A 21,037-nucleotide genomic window follows, 5' to 3' on the forward strand; every position below is an offset into this window, starting at 1 on the left:
TACAAGATGTATTCTAGGCTGGATGTGCCTAATTAAGACTGTGCTAGCTAGCTTCCATGTGCAAAAAAGATGGAGGCTTCTTTCTTCTGTGCATAGTTCCTCTCAGAATGTTTTAATATAGGGTCATTAGAAGGCATTTTTCTGTTTCCCCAATTTTTTAATGAAAGATTCTGTACAGCGGTATAGAAAGCCCTAGGACTGAAAAAGAATGCCAGGAAACTTTTTTTTCCCTTTAAATCACCACATTTGGCTAACTCTAAAATTTATACTATTTTGACTCTTTCTTTCATCCCCTCAGAAACTTGGCAGAATCAAAAGATAAGAATTTCTAACATGTTTAGCCTGTTAGAGGGAGAAAAAGATTCCTACCAAAAAGGCCCTGAAAAGAGTGAGAAATCTCTGTTCTTTTCTCTGCACATGAAGTCACTTCCTATCCAGAGAAATGTCAGCTCTCATAGGTCCATTAGTATCTTGTCAACTAGAAGAGACAAAGGAAGGAGTAGCTGTGCTTTTGTTGCTCTGCCTGTACTAGCTCTAAAGGAACATATCATTTGGTTTCATGAGGTGTCATTGTTCCCTGGATCTCCAGTGAGCAGGACGGGTCTGATACTGTTTTTCACCTCATTTTGGCAGGAAGTAAAGTTCTTGATTCTGTATCATATACCTCCACTGAGACATGGTCTCACTGACAGATTTCTTAAAGGGTGACAATTTTGGTTATTTCTCAGCTGGGTAGAGTTGGAAAAAATAAGCAAGTAGTACAGGACCTTGAAGGCACTGGCTTTTGAGCATGGTTATAATGAGACAGCTGCACAGGAATAAGGTGTATGGGATCCTGCATTCCCCAGAGTCCGAGTTCCATCTGGGTACTTTCACATAAAGGATTGTTTTCATGATAAGAAGGTGGGTGGTAACTGTGACAATGCAGTGTCCCCAAGTAAATGGGGAGTTGGAGATAGTTGAGAACCTTTTTTTCCCTTTTAAGCAGATGTACTGCAACAGCAAGGAAAATGTAACACAGAACCTAACTTCCATTTAAAGAAAGGATCTGTTCTTTTTTCCAGTTCATCTAGAGGAGTGTGAAGCCTTTAGGCACATACTGACTTTTTTTATTGTGGTAAAATACACATAATATTTACCACCTTAACTGTTTTTCAGTGTACAGTTCAGTGGTATTAGATATTTATCACATTGTTGTACAGCCATCACCATCATCTCTCCCCATAACTTTTTATCTTGTAAAACAAAAACTCTATACCGATTAAACAAGAACTCCTCATCCCTCCCTTTGCCAGCCTCTGGCAACCAGCGTTCCACTTCTCAGTCTTTATGATTTTGACTACACTAAGCACCCCAAGTGAGTGAAATCCTATAGTATTTGTCTTTTTATGACTGTCTTATTTCACTTATTATACCATTCTCAGACTCCAGAAATCAGATTCTCTCGTCTTCAGAGTTTGCTTTTTTGTTTTTGTTGTTGTTGTTGTTGTCTGCCTCTGCCCTTGTTCAGCCTGAGTATAAACTTAATGTCTCCTTTGCTCTGTTTTGAGCCTTTTTTGGGCATGTGCAGTCACTTTTTCATTTTCCCTTTATGCATTTTTTTAAAGATTTTATTTATTTATTCATGAGAGACACAGAGAAAGAGGCAGAGACATAGGCAGAGGGAGAAGCAGGCTCCCTGGAGAGCCTGATGTGGGCTTGATCCCAGGACCCGGGAATCAGGACCTGAGCTAAAGGCAGACACTCAACCACTGAGCCACCCACGTGCCCCTGTTTTTTTGTTTTGTTTTAAAGGAGGTTCCACGCCCAATGTGGAGCCCAACACAAGGGCTTGAACTCATGACCCTGAGATCAAGACCTGAGCTGAGATCAAGAGTCAGATGCTTAACTTACTGAGCGACCCAGGTGCCCCTATGCAATTGTTCTTGAATGTTCTAGTCTGATTCTTTGGAGATCATTTATTTGTGTTCTGCTAGAGGCTTTCTGTCTCCTTCCTGTTTTTAATATTATTTAAATGTCATTCACTTGGTTTTCTAATTAAACCTCCCTTCTGCTTCTCTGAGGCAGGCGTCTGAGCTACCATTTAATTGTGTCTTCCCGTAGTTGGCTTGTCCTTCTCTGCACCTGGTTCACCTCAGTGTGGGGGACAGGTTCTAGTCCTGGAGAAGTTCCCAGTTCCCAGAATTATTCATTCTACTCTTCCACATGGCAGCACAATTTGCTGCTGCTCTCTCCTTGAATTCAAACCAGTTTAGGAAAAAATCTGCCAAAGTCCTCATTATGTAGGGTATACATTGATGTTAGGAACAGCTCTGCAAACAAGGTTCCTTGTGGGGTGAATGAGGCCTGTGTGAGGTGGCAGTATTTTCAGGTGGATGGCACCAAACTCTTACATTTGAGGCATAGATCCAGTTACTTCTGCTCAGGGAATTCACTTGGGACTCAGGGAACCATCAAGGTGCCTGTTCCTGGTTAAGTTTCCCAGAACCCGAACACCATCTTATATTCCACATGTATCTGCATACAGAAGTCAGGACTTCTGTGCACTGTCGCCATATTTGATGTGCAAGACTCCCCAAGGGACGGAACTTGGGCCAGAGCTAAGTGTGAGACTGACTGGTGCCTCTAGTAGAGTCAAAAGAGGCAGCAGTTGCAGCCAATTTGTAGTTTCTGAAAAAGAGCCCAGAAACAAAATTTTCAAAGTGCCTGGTAGAAAAGACTTTCCCATGAAGAAACAAGTGTGTATGGAGCATCCATTTGCCTACAACTTAACCGTATTGCATGTGTGATATAATCCCTCAAATATCTCACTGACTTCTCTTTTTTTCACTTAGTGTAGGTTAAGAGTATTTGGAGCCAGGTATCTGGAGCCTCATTTAATAGAGTTAGCAAAGATTAGGAGTCTAATCCAGGATCCCCTAGGATTTCCTAGATTATTGTTAGTACTTAAATGCATTGGTAACTTTGATTGTGAACTTTGATTATTATTCTTTGTTGTCTTGAGGGCTACTTAGGATTCATTTTGAGTTTGCATTCCTGCTCAAGAGTCTGTGGCTCTCTGTCGATTGAGTATTTTGGTTCCTTTTCTTTAACCCATCAAAGAGGAAACATCTTTGCATGTTTGGCCATGTATACTGTGATGTAAATTTTAGCTAGTCACTTATGCTGAGGTTATAGAAAGTTGGGATGGGTGTTTGGGGCTCATACTAGTGTTGGTAGAAAAACGTTGATCTCTTGTTTGTTTTTAATTGGTAAAACATACATAACGTAAAATATAACTTTTTAAATGTACAGTTCAATGGCATTAAGTATATTCACATCATTGTTGTAAACATGTCCACCTTCCATCTCCAAATTTTTTTTTATCTTCCCAAACTGAAACTCTACATACCCAATAAACAATAACTCTGCATTTCTCCTTCCCACCCCTCCTGGCCACCATCATTCTCCTTTCTGTCTTTGTGAATGGACTACTCTGGGTACCTCATATAAGTTGAATCATTCGGTATTTGTCTTTCTGTGACTGACTTTTTTTCAGTTAGCGTAGTGTCTTCTTCATGGTTCACCCATGTTGTAGCATATGTCAGAATTAATTTCCTTTTTTAGGCCGAATATCATTCCATTGTCTGTATATACTGTATTTTGTATATCCATTTATTGGTTGATGGATATTGGGTTGCTTCCACCTTTTGGTTATTGTGAATACTGCTATGAGCATGGGTATGCAAATACTTGTTCCAGTCCTTACTTTTCACCTCTGTTTTTGAGAGTGTGCTGGTTAAAGTGTCCTGGGTCGGTGGAGTGGAATCCTCAGATTCTTATGAGAGAGATGCACTTGAACTTCCAGGATTTTTTCCATTGGCCACTTTGATATATGAGGGCCTGGTCATTGGAATTCTGACTAAAGTTACGGTTTGAGTAGCAAATATAGGTGTTAGCCCTAGATAACTAGCTCCCCAACCCTCAACAAATGTTCTTTTAATTAATTAATTAATTAATTAATTTATTTTTTTTTTTTTAATTTTTATTTACTTATGATAGTCACACAGAGAGAGAGAGGCAGAGACACAGGCAGAGAGAGAAACAGGCTCCATGCATCGGGAGCCCGACGTGGGATTCGATCCCGGGTCTCCAGGATCGTGCCCTGGGCCAAAGGCAGGCGCCAAACCGCTGCGCCACCCAGGGATCCCTGTTCTTTTAATTTAAATTTAGGAGGAACCAGCACAGTTACATAGACCTTGGCAGGAGCAGTTTAGCTCCAACTAGATATGTAGCTTTGGGTAACTTATTTAACCTTTCTGAATTTCAGTTTGTTCATTTGTAAATTGGGACCAATAATACCTTCTTCCTTGGATAGTTAAGGGGATTTGGTGAGAATAATGTACTTTAAGTACTTTACATAAGGCTTAGAGCATCTAGCAGGCATTTAATATATGTTACCTCCTTTGCCACTTATGGCCACTGTGTTTCTCCCTTGGAAAAGAGATGAGTGTAGCTTGGGGCAAGTGACTTCCCTAGTTAGGTCTCTCTTTAAGGTGTCACATAGAGGGCAGTAGGAAAGAGGAAGATTGAGATATTTTGTGTAAGCTTCTGACACAGTTATTAACTTGTAGTTGTTGTCACTCAGCAAGAAGATATGATACATCCCTTAATATGATCTGGCTGGCATTGGGAAAAGTTTTGGGGCAGCCCATTCCTGGGGCTATGGAGGATGGAACCGATGAGAATTGTCTCTTAAGGCCTGGAAGATCTCAACTACATCCAAAAGGATACTCTCTGAAATACGCTCTGCCATTCTGTTTTGTGGGGATGAGCAGCCATTGCTCACCAAACGGGCAAAAGTGTATATACAGCGTTGAATTACTATAACATAGGCCCTTCTTTGGAACTATCTCAGACTAAGTGTCTCAAGTCTTTGGTAAGGAAGAGCTTTTGTTAGCCTCTTCTCTCCTTTTAAAAACTACTTAAAAATTGGAGGGGTGCCTGGGTGGCTTAAGTGTCTGACTCTTGGTTTCGGCTCAGGTCATAATCTCAGGGTAGTGAGATTGAGTCATACGGTATGCTTCACGTTCAGTGGGGAGTCTGCTTGTCCCTCTCCCTCTGCTCCTTCCCCATTCTCTCTCTCTCTCTCTCTCTAAAATAAATAAGAAATCGGGATCCCTGGGTGGCGCAGCAGTTTGGTGCCTGCCTTTGGCCCAGGGCGCGATCCTGGAGATCCGGGATCGAATCCCACATCAGGCTCCCGGTGCATGGAGCCTGCTTCTCTCTCTGCCTCTCTCTCTCGCTCTCTCTCTGTGACTATCATAAATGAATAAAAAATTAAAATAAATAAATAAATAAATAAATAAATAAATAAATAAATAAGAAATCTTAAAAAAAAAATTGGAAACATGGTAAACCAAAAGGTTACTTTTTTCTAAAAAAGGACATCCTGCCCCTCTTACCTCCACAATGACTACAACAGGTACTTGATACGAAACTCTTACAGACATATGATTAATTAACAATGCTATGTTTATACAACCAACCTCTTATCTTTTATAGTTATCTTAACTCTCCTCTCTATGTTCTGCTACTTCTGTGACTATCTGTGGAACAGTTTGGCTGGTCATGTGCCCAGATGACACCAAGAGGATAAAGGGCAGTTTTCTGAAAATGTGTGTGTGTGTGTGTGTGTGTAGAGTGGTAAACTAGGAGCCAGCCAGCATGAGCTCTGTACTGCTTATGTGTTGGCAGTGAGATCCCGAGTGCCAGTTCTCTACTGTCCTTGACATGCCCCTGTCTGATATGAAGCTATTATCTTCTTTGGCTTGTAGTTAAATCCTATGCATAGCTCTATACCATGACAGCTATGAATAAGCCTGGCTGCTAATTATTTATACTAGTGTTTTTGGTCTTATTTTGTTTCAGTTCTGATTTTACATAAAGAAAGGGGATCTTGGCTCCTTTTATTTTTTAAAAAATATTTATTTATTTATTTTAGAGAGAGATTGTATACAAGTAGTAAGGGCAGAGGAAGAAGGAGAGGGAATCTCTAGCAGACTCCCTACTGAGCAGGGAGCCTGATATGGGCTCTAGCCCATGACCCTGAAATCATGACCTAAGCTGAAACGCAGAGTCAGATACTTAACTGACTAAGCCACCCAGGCGTCCCTTGGCTCCCTTTAAAGTCTAGATCCGGGGATCCCTGGGTGGCTCAGCAGTTTAGTACCTGCCTTTGGCCCAGGGCGCGATCTTGGAGTCCTGGGATCGAGTCCCGTGTCGGGCTCCTGGCATGGAGCCTGCTTCTCCCTCCTCCTGTGTCTCTGCCTCTCTCTCTCTCTATGTCTATCATAAATAATAAATAAATGAATATTAAAAACATAAAGTCTAGATCCAATCACGTTCCATTTTCAGTACTTAATTTTAAAGAGGACAAAGTTGAGTGAGAGGCATAGAAAGTTTTAGTTGACAGTTATATGCTGTTTCTCCACTTCTCTCTCTCCCTTCCCTTGCCTCCCTCCCTTCCCCTTTCTCCTTCCTTCCTTCCGTCCTTCCGTCCTTCCTTGGATACTACAAAGGAGGCAGAAACAGAGAAGAAAGCAGAGAGGTGTGTGACGGGAGCTGTAGACAAGAGTGATGAGAGCAGATACACCCTTGCTGAGGCGGTTGATGCTGAGAGAAGCTACTTGGGAGTCTTTTAGTGTTGTGAATGGGCAGTAGAAAGGAAATAATAAGGCATTAAACTCCTGTACTCTAATAAGTAGCCCAGGACCAAGAGAAAAAGTGGACCAAATATGTGAAAATAACCTGGAATAGCCAGTAAGTGGAGAAAGTTATAAACCAGAGTTGAGAGAAGTGTTGGGAACAGTGCAGTCAGCAAATCTAAGCTCACCACTTATAGGGAAGCTTCCTTTCCTTTAACATTTAACTCTGACACTCTTATTTAATCTTTTTTTTTTTTTTTTAAGATTTTATTTATTTATTCATGAGAGAGGCAGAGACATAGGCAGAGGGAGAAGCAGGCTCCATGGAGGGAGCCTGATGTGGGACTTGATCCCAGGACTCTAGAATCATGCCCTGAGCCAAAGGCAGACACCCTGAGCCACCCAGGTGTCCCCACTCTTATTTAATCTTAGTGGAATGGCAGAAAGAACACGAAACAGGAGATCGGGTTCTAGTCCCAGCATAGTCATTAACTAACTACTTGGGGTGGTGGGAGGAGGGAATCTTTTCTAATCCAAAAATGAGGGAACTGGATTACATGATCTCTAAAGTCCTTTCTAGCTCCAAAAATCAGCTCTATTGAAGCCTCACAGACTTAGAACTCCCAGTACATCGGGTTAGAGGATAGTGGACCACATGTGTGTAGTGATGTAGAGGATGCTAACCAGTTGGTAGCATGAGTGCAAAGTCGGGGTGTTGATGCAGGATTTTTAAAAAGCATTATTCCATGGGATGTTATGGCATTCCCTCTTGAGGAGGAATTGTGGTCCCTGATGTCAGAGGCCTGTGAGAACCAATTTTAAGGTTGCTTTGTTAATTTTCTCTGCCTATTAAATTTCCTCTAGAGAATGACTACCTCCAGATGAGAAAACCCTGGCCTTTTTTGAAGGTGGGGGTGCAGAGTAGGGGTCTCTCTAAATGATCAGGGGTAGAATGCAGGTTCTCCCTGACACTGGCTCTCGGAGTATTGCAGTGCTGATTTCTCCTTCTCAGTACTATTTGGCTCCACGAATGTCTGTGGTAGTTGGGACACAGGTCACCTCTTGGCCTGTGCCAGAATTGCTCTCTTCCTCCCCTTGTATTTATCACTTTGTCATCCCTGACTCTGAATCCCAGAGATCAAGCCTAGTTGTAGTCCAGCAGAAGAGCAATAAATCATCGCTCCTACTTCCTTTTCTACAGGTTTTCTGCTCCTTAATTACCACATAACCACTGCTGAGACTGCATCTTTGTGTTGAGTGTGCTAGGGACAAAAGCCCTCATTGATTGGATGTGTGCAAAAGCTGCTTTGTCTCTCTCCAGCCATTATGTATTGCTGTTTTACCCAGTGCCACATGCTCTATCCGTCCTTTTCTCTTGTTGTCTCTGAGTTTAGAGTCTGATTGTCAGGTGATTTATCCATTAACAGGGCTTGTCTAAACTCTGGGGGTAGGAGGTAGAGTGGGCAGCCCTTAAATAACTCAGCAAGATGATCTTCATTAAAAAGAGAGGTTTGGGGTGGGTTAGTCATTTTTATGTTGATTTTACCTAGTCCCCTTCATTCTCTGAGCTCCTGGTAGGAGTTAAACAGGTCGTGTGATCCAGAATGGGCTCCTATGGAGCTTTTTGGGGGTCTAGTCCAACAGATTGCTTGTTAACAGATAACATCAAAAGGGCCAACTGCCTATCATTTGCCTTTCCATCATGAAACCTTAGAGAACTTGAGTCAGTGTGAGGGTGAAGAGTTCATAAATGAGGATGCCTATGACCTTCATCTCTAGCAAGGCTTTTTTGCTATTTGAGGGGAAGATTCAAGCTTTAGAAACAGAACATAGACAGGGTCTTGTACTTTTCCTTGCCTGCTGTTTCTTTACTGTATCTGTGATTTCAGAAGTTGAGAGTAAGGAGTGTTGTGTGGCAGGCAGCAAGTATCTGGAGAGTCTTACTCCTACTCATCATTCCCTGCTGTTTCAAATCAAAGCTCACGTCTCTTCTGGAAGGGTAGTAAACTTCACACAAAGCTCAGACAGCATGGGAGAATGGAATTCTTTGTTGGCAAAGAAGCAGATACAGTCTTAGAAAAGGAGAGATCAAGCCTTTTTTTGTGTCTGTGGGAGTAGAGAGGGTTGAGGGGGAAAAGACAGAAGGACCACCAATTGCTTGCAGCTGCTGAATGCCCTTCTTCATAGTTTTCCATCAAGTAGAGGAGGTAGGTACAGTGGCACCAATCACGATGGGCACAGAAATAGGATTTACTTCCTGGTTGTGGGTGAAAGAGAGCAAGGGGACTGACGATTTCTTTTATGCTTAATGTTTATTTGCAAAAATGTCTTTATAGCTCCACTGTTAAGCTAGGGACTTGGCACTCAGTCTTTTAACTGAGGTTGCTTGGGTTTTAATCCTCATTAAGCATACCAGGGAGAAAGGGTACCTTTTTGGTAAGTGTTGTCATGATTGAGAAAGGAAAGAGCAAGCTGTCCCCCCCCCCTTTTTTTTTTCTTTTTTTAAGATTTCATTTTTTTATTCATGAGAGACACAGAAAGACAGAGGGAAAAGCAGGCTCCCTGGAGAGCTTGCCTAGCAGGGGACTCGACCCTGGGATCATGACCTGAGCTGAAGGCAGATGCTCAACCATTGAGCCACCCAGATGCCCCTGTACTTTTGTTTTAACAGTTAAGGTTTTTTTTTTTTTTTTTTTCTTTTCTTTTCATGAGCTCTCCTCCCATCCAGAGTTGAAGTCCAAATTACTTGGGACATCTGGTGGCTAGTTAGAATTGAGAGTTATCCCTCTTTAGCCATGATGTTTGAAACAAATGCATAGCTAAAACATAGTGAAATGTCATGCCAGCAGCCTGGGATGAGAGGTGGACCCTCATTTTGACCTATAAGTTGAGTAAATTTAGTGGGAAAATCACTATATGAAAGTAAATTTGGAATACGAAGATGTTCTTTTTTGTTTTGTTTTAAGATTTTTATTTATTTATTTTGAGAGAGAGAGAGAGAGCATGAACAAGGGGAAGGGGCAGATAGAGAGGGAGAAGCAGCCTCCCCAATAAACAAGGAGGCCAATGCAAGACTTGATCGCAGGACCCTGGGATCATGACCTGAGCCAAAGGCAGATGCTTAACTGACTGAGCCAGGTGCCCCTATAGTCAGATTTCTGAGTATAACTGATAAGAGGTCAGACTGTGGGTCTCCCTGTAGCAGCTAGAGTCATGGCAGGACAGGCATTAGAAAGTTTCTTCCTCTCTTTGAGTTTTAGTTGAAAGGAGAGTTGCCCAAAATGTAACCAGAGGAGGCATTATGCTCCTAGAAAAATCTCAAGGAAAACTATTTCAAGTAACAGTAGTAGCTGTTAGATAGGGCTCCAAAGGAAAGGGTGGAGAGATTCAACTAATTGATGTGAAAGTTGGAGATCAAGTTCTTCTCTCGGAATATGGAAGCACCAAAGTAGTTCTAGATGACAAGGATCATTTCTTATTTAGAGATGGTGACATTCTTGGAAAGGGTGTAAACTGAAAAAAATCATTATTGAAATGGCATTAAGTGAAGCTGCTCATTCCAGTGAAGTTGTGAAATAGTTCATCATGTAATTTTTGTGTATCTCTTTTATGATAAACTAATAATGTTCAAGAAAAAAAAGCATCACAAAGAAGTAGATTTTTAAAAACCTTCTACGGGCAGATAAGTAGATATGTGCTTCGGAAGGTCATTACTTGCCTCAGATATATCTACCTTACCTGCTTTTAAAAAAGTTCTAGGTAGCTGTGTTCTAGCCCTATTTGGGTTTCTTAGATCTAAATCTGTTGTCATTGCTTTCATTTAACTTTATTGATTATTCTTTGAATACCTTGTTGATGTCTTTTTTTTTTTTTTTTTTTTTAAAGCCTTGATAAATTTGCTGAAGTTCCTTATGTCAAATGAGACTGTACTTTTGGCCAAACACAACATTTTTACATTAGCCCTTATGGTGAGTAACAAAAAAAAAATATTTCTTAAGGGGAGTGGGAGGTGCAGGCTTCTAATAATGGAAGGAATAAGTCGTGGGGATTAAAGGTACAGAATAGGGAGTATAGTTAATGGTGTTGTAACGGTGTTACATGGTGACGGACGGTAGCTCTACTTGTGAGCATAGCACAATATAAAGACTTGTTGAATCACTGTGTTATACACCTGAAACTAATGTAATATGTGTCAACTGTACTTAAACTAAAAACATTTTTTTTTCCTTTTTCTGAAGCCATATCCAAAGACAGATGGGCCAGGTTGAAACAGGAGCTAGTATTTCTGGGAGCTATGGCATAGGGGAGCCAGACCTTTATTTTCCTTTTGGATTTGAATCTCTAGACTGGCGCTCCCTACTCTTCTCTCTCACCCATATCTTTGGCAAACTTGAGATTCTTTCATGAGAGTGTATTTTCTGGCAGGGGCAGGTATGGGTCAGATCTCTGTGAGCCTTTGTCCCTGGTGAGAGACTGTACTAGACTACTATAGTCTCTATGTTGATACAGAGCAAAGCCTCTGGAGGTGTCCCAGCCAGATGAATGGTTCCATCATAGCTCTACTTGGTTTCAGAGGGACAGTACAGATGCCTGTTTATCTGAGTGGTTATTTAGAGCAGAAGGAAGGGATTATGCTTTTTGACTGTCTTCTTAGAAGGTTACCCGATGTGTTCATAAAAGTTTAACATATGAGGGGGAAAAGCCCTGATTTGTAGCATTTGTGGATTTCTGTGGTAAAACTACTCCCATCATGGCCAATTTCAAGCTAACAATGTGACATTGTTGAATGCAGAGCTGGGGAGATGAGCAGTAACATACCATTATATGATAGTTCCACCACACAGATATAATTAATGAAAGTTAATCTCAAGAACATAAATAATACTAAAAGATAAAAAATAATTAGGAAGTTGTGAATTTGAGTATTCATTTTAATACAATTTATTGAATTGTAAGTTTATATGTTAGTTTATAATAATGGCTTTGTTAAACAACCAGCTCATAAAATTCCTCAAAATTTAACAGTCAGTTCTGTTAAAGCCAATAAGAACTGGCTACAACATACTACTGACAGTACCCTGCTGGTCTTCATAGAGTGATGCCTGTGTATGGGGTTTCGCTTCTTTTTTAGATTGTGAACCTATTTAATATGTTTATCACATATGGCGACACATTCCTGCCTACTCCCAGCAGCTATGATGAACTGTACTATGAAATTATCCGCATGCACCAGAGCTTTGACAACCTCTACTCTATGGGTAAGCTGTCTTTTCTTTTTACTCCCCTCTCCCTATCTGCTGTGATTTTTGGCATGTAAGGAGAAAAGACTACAAAAGATTCTCTTCTAGTTGCTTGGTGCCCTGCTTGGCATAGAAATATAGAAGTCTTTTCTCAGGCAATAGGAAGTTATATGTAGAATTCTTTGCTTTGGGGAACTCAAAATTCATCTCAGTAGAAAGCTGGTTAGCAGCCCTTATGTTTGTGTGAGAGAGAGAGAATAGGGAGGCTTGTGGATTTAGTGGCTGCCAGTGAGATGGGAGTGAGAGAGTGGGTGGAAATTGACAGCAGCAAATAGAAGAGCTTGGATCCCAAAGGAACATTGTGTGATTTGAAAAGGTACAGGATTTTAAAGAGTTTTAATGTAGCTATGTATTTTTAGCAAAACCTACAAGAAGAAGTGGGCATTAGATAAAAATCTTTCTTGCAAACCATTTGGGAATTGGCTCAGTGAAAATTTACTCTGTGGCCATAGTAAATATAACTTATTTCTGAAAGAGAACATGTATCCCTGTAAATTTGAGTGAAAAGTCTACAAACCTACCTGGAGTTTGAAAGGTCAGGAAAGGTTTCTGTAGATTGCACAGAAACAGAAAGCTCCTCACTAAAGCTATTAAGAAAACTCTCACTAGCTTATTGAGGTACAATTAATATATAATAAACTGCACTTATTTAAAGTATACAATTTTTGTTAAGTTTTGACATACATATGTACATGAAGCTTTCACTATGATCAAGATAATGAACATATCCATCCCCTTCCAAAGTTTTCTTGTATCTCTTTATGTCCTTCCTACCATCTCTTACCACCTCTATCAGTTGCTTTCTATCTCTGGGCAATGCCAGTCGGCTTTCTTTCACTACAGATTGGTTTGCTTTATCCCTTTTGTTGAGACTATTTGTGAAAACTCTCTCCTGTATCATGTGAAAATTGGAGGGGGTTTGGAACAAGTACTAGGAGAAAGGATAGAAGCAAACAGTGGAAAAGAAGATACATGTATGGTAAAATTCACCGTCTTTAATATACAGTTCTGAGTTTTGATAAATGTGTATAGAAAAAAGTCTACAATCTCAAAAACAAGGATATTGGTAAAGCTGGGTAGATGCAAACCATGTAAGGAACACTGAGCACATTTGGCAATAGAAATCTGCTAGAGGGTTTTCATGAAGACTTCCTAGCTCCTAAAAAAAGAGACCATGAGTCTTGATATGACAACTGGAACTTGGTATTCTCAGCTCTCATATCTTGCTGCTGTAGCTGCAATAGGCCCGCTAAACCGCTGAGCCACCCAGGCTGCCCTCATTATGGTTTTAATTTGTATTTCCCAAATGAATAATGATGTTGAACATCTTTCCTATTCTTATTTGCCATCTTCTTTGGTTTTGAAGATCTTTTGCCTATTAAAAAAAACATTGCATACCCATGTTCATGGCAACATTATTTATAATAGCCAAAAGATGAAAGCAATACAAATGGCCACTAAAGGATGAATGGATAAGTAAAATGTGGTGTATACATTGAATGGAATACTATGCAGTCTTTAAAAGGAAGGGAGGGGCAGCCCGGGTGGCTCAGCGGTTTATCACTGTCTTTAGCCCAGGGCGTCATCCTGGAGACCTAGGATCCAGTCCCATGTCGGGCTCCCTGCATGGAAGCCTGCTTCTCCCTCTGTCTGTATCTCTTCCTCTTTCTCTCTCAGTGTCTCTCACGAATAAATAAAATAAATAAAATAAAATATAAAAAATAAAATAAAATATAAAATAAAATAAATAAAATAAAATAAAATGGAAGGCAGTCTGTTATATGCTACAGTGTGGATGAATGTTGAGAACATCACGCTAAGTGAAATAAGCAAGTCACAAAAGGACAATACTGTATGGTCCCATTTATGTGAGATATCTAAAGTAGTCAAATTTGTAGATACAGAAAGTAGAATGGTGGTTACCAAGGGATGGGGGAGGGTGCAAAGGAAGTTATTTAACAACTAGGACTTCACTTCTGCAAGGAAAAAAGGTTCTGCAAATCTGTTTTGCAACAATGTAAGTGTGCTTAACACTATGGAACAATACACTTAAAAATGGCTAAGCTGGTAAATTTTATATGTGTTTTTTTTCTACCACACACACAAACTAAACTCTAGACTTTATTTGGATTCTACTACTTTTTCCTCTAATGTCCTTTCTGGATTCCAGAATTCTATCCATGTTACATTTAGTTTTAATATCTCTTTAGTTTCTTACAGTCTGACAGTTTCTTAGTATTTCTTTGTTTTTCATGATTTTGACAGTTTTGAGGAGAATCTTCCTCAATTTTGTCTGTCTCATGATTTATTCAGGGTTGGACTGGGGTTCTGGGTTTTCAGGAAGAATGCCACAAAGTCAAAGTGGCCTTTTCATCACATTTGGGTATATGTTATTAACCTTTATCACTAACCCATTATTTAGAGTTCTTCTTTAAGGAGAAATGGTTGTTTGATTTTTTAATTTTGAGATGTGAGATTTCTTTGTGTGTGTATGATTTATTTTTTATTTTATTTAAATTCAATTAATTAAACATATAATGTATTACTGGTTTTAGACATAGAGGTCAGTGATTCATCAGTCATATAATAATAACGCAGTGCTCATTACATCATGTGCCCTCCTTAATGTTCATCACCCAGTCACCCCGTCCTTCTACCCTCCTCCCCTCTAGCAACCCTATGATTTGTTTGTTTCCTATGATTAAGAGTTTCTTATGGTTTATCTTCCGCTCTGATTTTGTCTGTTTTATTTTTTTCCTCTCTTCCCCTATGATCCTCTGTTTTGTTTCTTAAATTCCACAACAGTGAGATCATATGATAATTGTCTTTCTCTAGTTAACTTATTTCACTTAGCAAAATATCATCTAGTTCAGTCCATATTATTGCAAATGGAAAGATTTCTTTTGATGACTGAGTAGTATTCCATTTTGTGTGTGTGTGTGTGTGTGTGTGTGTGTGTGTGTGTGTGTGTATCCCACATCTTCTTTGTCCATTCACCTATTGGTAGACATTTGGGCTCTTTCCCTGGTTTGGCTATTGTGGACATTGCTACTATAAACATTGGGATGTAGGTGTCCCTTCAGATCACTACATTTGTGTCTTTGTGGTAAATACCCAGTAGTGCAATTGGTGGGTCATAAGGTAGCTCTATATTTTCAGCTTTTTGAGGAACCTCCATACTGTTTTCCAGAGTGGCTGCACCGGCTTGCATTCCCACCAACAGTGTAAGAGGATTCCCCTTTCTATTCCCCTTTCTCCTCATGTGTGCCAGTATCTGTCATTTCCTGACTTGTTAATTTTAGCCATTCTGACTGTTGTGAGGTATTATCTCATTGTGGTTTTGATTTGTATTTCCTTGATGGTGAGCATTTTTTCACGTGTCTGTTGGTCATTTGTATGTCTTCTTTGAAGAAACGTCTATTTTGCACACTGGTCCTTTTTTGGTTAGGTGTTTTACAAATATTTTCTTTCAGATTGTAGCTTGTATTTTCATTTTCTTAATGTCTTTCAAAGACTTTTTTTTTTAAGATTTTTATTAATTTAAGAGAGAGAGAGAGCATGCCTGAACTTGAGCAGGGAGAGGAGCAGAGGAGAACGGAGAGGGAGGGGAAAGAATCTCGAGTAGACTTCACACTTGAGCACAGAGCCTGATGTGGGGCTCAGTCACGCAACCCTGAGATCATGACCTGAACCAAAACCAAGAGTTGGACACTTAACCGACTGAGTGACCCAGGCACCCCATTTGTTTTTTCTTATCAAATAATGATACTTATTTTTCAGTCCCATCCACCTATTAGGGAAAGATTTTTGTTATAATACACCTAGCAGATTTCCATTTTTCTTGGTTGCAAACTACCAAAGAAGTTTTAAATTTTGATTAGTTTATTAATTGTTTCTTTTATGGGTTTGTGCTTTTTGTGTAGTATCTAAGAAATCTTTCTCTAACCCAAGGATAAAATTATTATCTCTCTTTTTTTTTGTAGGAGTTTTATGGTTTTAGTACTTTATGTTTAGTTCTGAGATTAAGTTCAAGTTAATTTCTCTATATACTGCTAGGTTTGAGTTGGGGTTCATGTTTTACATATGCAAGTCCACTTGTTTCAGCACCATTTGTTGAGTTGATTTCTTTCTCTATTGAATTGCTTTGTCAAAAATCAGTTGACTTTACATGTGTAAATATTCTATCCTGTTGCTGTATGTATCTTTCCTTTCACAAATAACACTGCCTTGATTACTATAAAAGTAATTCTTGAAAGCAGATAGTGTGAGTCCTTCAACTTTGTTCTTTTTTTAAAAGATTTTAAATGTTTTTGTTTTATTTTAGAGAGCAAGAAAAAGAGAGTGAGTGTGAGTAGGAGGAGGGACAGAAGGAGAGTGAGAGGGAGAAGGAGAGACGATTCCCTCCTGAGCACATAGCCTGATGCAGGGCTTGATTTCACAACCCTGAGATCATGACCTGAGCCAAAATCAAGAATTGGACACCTAACCAATTGAGCTACCCAGGCACCCCAGGATTTTGTTTTGAAGATTTTATGGTAATCGTTACACCCAAAGTGGGACTTGAACTCACAATTCTGAGATCAAGAGCCTCATGCTCCACTGACTGAGCTAGCTCCTCAGTTTTATTCTGTCTCAAAATTGTTTTGGCTATCTTAGATACTTTTTCATATGAATTTAAGTATATGTTTTTGTTAAAACCCTACTGGGATTTTTTTTTTTAATTTTTTTTTAATTTTTATTTATTTATGATAGTCACAGAGAGAGAGAGAGAGAGGCAGAGACACAGGCAGAGGGAGAAGCAGGCTCCATGCACCGGGAGCCTGACGTGGGATTCGATCCCGGGTCTCCAGGATCGCGCCCTGGGCCAAAGGCAGGCGCTAAACCACTGCGCCACCCAGGGATCCCCCCTACTGGGATTTTAATTAAGATTAGGATGAATCTAGGAGCACCTGGGTGGCTCAGTCAGTTAAGTGTCTGCCTTCTGCTTGAGTCATGATCCCAGAGTCCTGGGATGGAGCCCCACATTGGGCTCCCTGCTCAGCTGAGAATTTGCTTTTTCCCTCTTCCTCTGCCCCTCCCCCTGCTTGTGTGCTCTCTCTCACGATCACTCTCAAATAAATAAAATCTTTTAAAAAGATAAAAATTTTAAAATAGATTATGATGAATCTATAGATCATTTTGGGGAAAATTGACATCTTAATAATACAACTTATAGCCTGAGAACATTTATTGAAGTATTTGATTTTTCTCATCAAACATATTGCACATGCTGCACATATTTTATTAAATTTATCTCAAAGCATTTCATGGAATCTGGTGCTGTTGGAAATGGTATTTTTTTAGAACTTCAATTTTTATTTGCTCATTGCTAATATATAGAAGCACTGTTGATTTCTAAATTTACTTTGTATCCTGTCATCTTGCTAAACTCACTTACTAGATTTAGTAGCTTATAATCTTTTTAGAATTTTCTATGTGAACAGCTGTGTAGTTTGTAAATAAAAGAGTTTTATTCCTTTCGGGGCACCTGGATGGCTCAGTTGGTTAAGTGTCTGCTTTTGGCTCAGGTCATGATCTCACAGTCCTGGGATCAAATCTCACATTGGGCTCCCTGCTCAGTGGAGAGTTTGCTGCTTTTCCCTCTCTCTGTACCCCATTCCCTCACTCATGCCCCCCCAAATAAATAAATAAAATATTTTTAAAATGAGTCTTATTCCTTTTATTCTAATCTGTATGCCTTTTATTTCTTTTTCTTGCCTTATTTCACTGGTTAGGACCTCCAGTAGCATATTACTTTATTTTTTTAAAAGATTTTATTTTATTTATTCATGAGAGACACAAAGAGAGGCAGAGACATAGACAGAGGGAGAAGCAGACTCCCCATGGGGAGCCTAGTGCAGGACTCGATCCCAGGACCCTGGGATCACAACCTGAACCAAAGGCAGACACTCAACCGCTGAGCCACCCAGGTGCCCCTCCAGTAGTCTATTAAATCAGAGTGGTGAGAATGGATATATTTGTATTTTTTACAATCTTAAGATTATTCTTCATTAAGTATGATGTTAGCTATAGGTTTTTTTCTTTTTTTTAAGGTTTTATTTGTTTATTTATGAGAGACAGAGAGAGAGAGAGAGGTAGAGACACAGGCAGAGGGAGAAGCAGGCTCCATGCAGGGAGCCTGATGTGGGACTCGATCCCGGGACTCCAGGATCACACCCTCGGTTGCAGGCGTTTTGACACTAAACTGCTGCTCCACCAGGGCTGCCCTCATTATGGTTTTGATTTGCATTTCCCTGATGAGTCATCGTGTTGAATATCTTTAAATATGTCCATTAGCCATCTATATGTCTTCTCAGAAAAACATCTATTCAAATCTTCCACTCATTTAATTGCATTGTTTGTTTTTTGGTGTTGAGTTTAGGAGTTTTTTTATTTTGGATATTAACCCCTTATCATATATATAATTTGCAAATGTCTTCTCCCATTTAGTAGGCTTGTTTTGTTGATATTTTCCTTCCTTTTCTATGCAAACGCATTTTATTTTTGTTATAATTCCAATTATTTATTCCTGCTTTTCCCCCCTTTGCCTGAAGAGACAGATCCAGAAAAATATTGCTAAGATTGATGTCCTAGAGTCTATTGCCTATATTTCCTTTTAGGAGTTTTATGGTTTCAGATTTTACATTTAGGTCTTTAATCCATTTTGAGTTTATTGTATATGGTATAAGGAAGTGTAGCCTTGTTTGCATGTAGCTGTCCAGTTTTCCCAACACCATTTATTGTAGAGACTATCTCTTCTCCATTGTATATTCTTGCCTCCTTTGTCATAGATTAATAGATGCGATTTTATTTCTGGATTCTCTACTCTGTTTCATCAATCTATGTGTCTGATTTTGTGCTAGTTCCATGCTGTTTTGGTTACTATAGCTTCGTAGTATAGTTTGAAATCTGGGGGCATGATATCTCCAGGTTTGTTCTTCTTTCTCAAGATTTCTGTGGCTGTTCAGGATCTTTTGTGGTTCCATACAAATTTTATGATTATTTGCTCTATTTCTGTGAAAAGTGCTGTTGGTATTTGGATAGGGATTGCAGTGAATTTCTTTTCTTTTCTTTTTTTTTTTTTTTAAGATTTATTTATTTATTTATGATAGACATAGAGAGAGAGAGAAAAAGGCAGAGACACAGGAGGAGGGAGAAGCGGGCTCCATGCCGGGAGCCCGACGTGGGACTCGATCCCGGGACTCCAGGATAGCGCCCTGGGCCAAAGGCAGGCGCTAAACCACTGAGCCACCCAGGGATCCCCCTGCAGTGAATTTCTATATTGCTTTGGGTAGTATGGACATTTTTAACAATATAAATTCTTCCAATCTATGAGCAGGGGATATCTTTCTATTTATTTATGTCATCTTCAGTTTCTTTCACCACTGTCTTATAGTTCTCAGAGTCCCAGGTGTTTCACCTCTTAAATTTACTTGTAGGTATTTTAATCTTTTTGATGCCATTGTAAATGGGATTATTTTCTTAATTTCTCTTTCTAATTGTTGGTTATTAGTGAATGGAGACAGCAGATTTCTGTATATTAATTTTGTATCTTACTGCTTTACGGAATTCATTTATCAGTTCTAATAGTTTTTAGTGGAGTCTTTAGTGTTTCTATATATAGTATCATGTCATATGCAAATAGTGACAACTCTACTTTTTTCTTCCCGATTTGGATGTCTCTTCTGTATTTTTTAATATGCTGTTGATCTCATTAATCTTAGCTCATTTTATCCAGTGTAGTTTGCATTTCAGAAGGTTTTTTTCTTCCCTAAAAGTTCTTTTTTAATATGTCCATTTCTTTCCTCATTGTATTTGTATTTTTCTCAATCTTCCTGAGAATACAGACCATATTTACACTAGTTGTTTTATTTATTTTTTTTTTAGGATTTTATTTATTCATGAGACACAGAGAGAGAGAGGCAGAGACATAGGCAGAGGGAGAAGCAGGCTCCCTGAGGGGAGCCTTACACGGGATTGGATCCCAGGACCCTGGGATCATGACCTGAGCCAAAGGCAGTCGCTCAACCATTGAGCCACCCAGGTGCCCCTACACTAGTTGTTTTAATGTCTTTTTCTGTTAATTCTGCTAGTTTTTCTTCATGTTTAGATCTGTTTCTATTGGCTGGTTTTTCTCTTGCTTATTGGTTATATTTTTATGCTGCTTTGAATGCCTGGTAATTTTTAAATTGGATTTTAGACATTGTGATTTTAATGTTGTTAGTGCTAGATTTTGTTATTTTATATAATGTTAAACTTTGTTTTAGAATGGGTTATGTTATTTGGAATCAGTTTTATCCTTTCAGGTTTGCATTTAAGAGTTTTCAGGGGAGGTTGGGAGCAATTTTTAATATAGGCTAATTTGGCCCCATTACTAGTACAATATCCATCTGCAGACTCTGTCTGAAAACCAGTATATGAGTAGATCTTTCTACTCTTACTGGTGGAAAGACAAATTATTTTATTTGTGGAGTCTTACATGAGCTTTACAATTTCTTTTCCTTTCCAGTGGTTTTTTGTGCCCAGCCTTGAGTATTTTCCTCTTCTCTATATACAGATCAATATTCAGCTAAGAGGATCCCTCTACACACCTCCAGAGTTCCCTGTTGAACGCCCTCTTCTGCAGTACTCTGCCCCATTCTAGGTGCCTTGGCCTCTCTAAGTGTTGATCTCTATGTCTTTGGCTTGGCAAGACTTCTGGGTTCTGTTTAGGTTCTTCCTCCCTGCCCCACATGCTAGAAACTTCTCCATGCAGTAAGCTGGGGTAATCATAGGGCTCCCCTTGTTTTTTTTCTTCAGGGATCACAGTTCTGTATGCCTGTTGTCCAGTATCTTTTATTTTTAATCTTTATTTTTTAAATTTATTTTTAAAGGTTTATTTATTTATTAATGAGAGACACAGAGAGAGAGAGAGAGAGAGAGAGAGAGACAGAGACACAGGCAGAGGGAGAAGCAGGCTCCATGCAGGGAGTCTGAAGTGGGACTCAATCCCAGGTCTCCAGGATCACACCC

At 39.5% G+C, this 21,037-nt stretch overlaps 1 protein-coding gene and 1 pseudogene across 7 annotated transcripts in view; both read left to right on the plus strand.

The window, feature by feature from the left end:
* ARMH3 (armadillo like helical domain containing 3) overlaps positions 1-21,037 on the plus strand; it is a 181,024-nt gene that overhangs the window by 68,971 nt on the left and 91,016 nt on the right. For 6 of the 7 annotated variants that reach the window (XM_077877886.1, XM_077877892.1, XM_077877887.1 and 3 more), the window contains 2 exons: positions 10,572-10,654; positions 11,818-11,944. The exons of the other annotated variant lie outside the window; for it this stretch is intronic. In XM_077877886.1, coding sequence (XP_077734012.1) covers positions 10,572-10,654; positions 11,818-11,944 — 210 coding nt within the window. The remainder of the gene's footprint in view (positions 1-10,571; positions 10,655-11,817; positions 11,945-21,037) is intronic. 7 annotated transcript variants of the gene reach the window in all.
* On the plus strand, positions 5,452-10,203 carry LOC144300731 (10 kDa heat shock protein, mitochondrial pseudogene; annotated as a pseudogene).

The sequence above is a fragment of the Canis aureus genome, chromosome 29 (assembly GCF_053574225.1).
Source record: "Canis aureus isolate CA01 chromosome 29, VMU_Caureus_v.1.0, whole genome shotgun sequence".
NCBI classification, from domain to species: domain Eukaryota; kingdom Metazoa; phylum Chordata; class Mammalia; order Carnivora; family Canidae; genus Canis; species Canis aureus.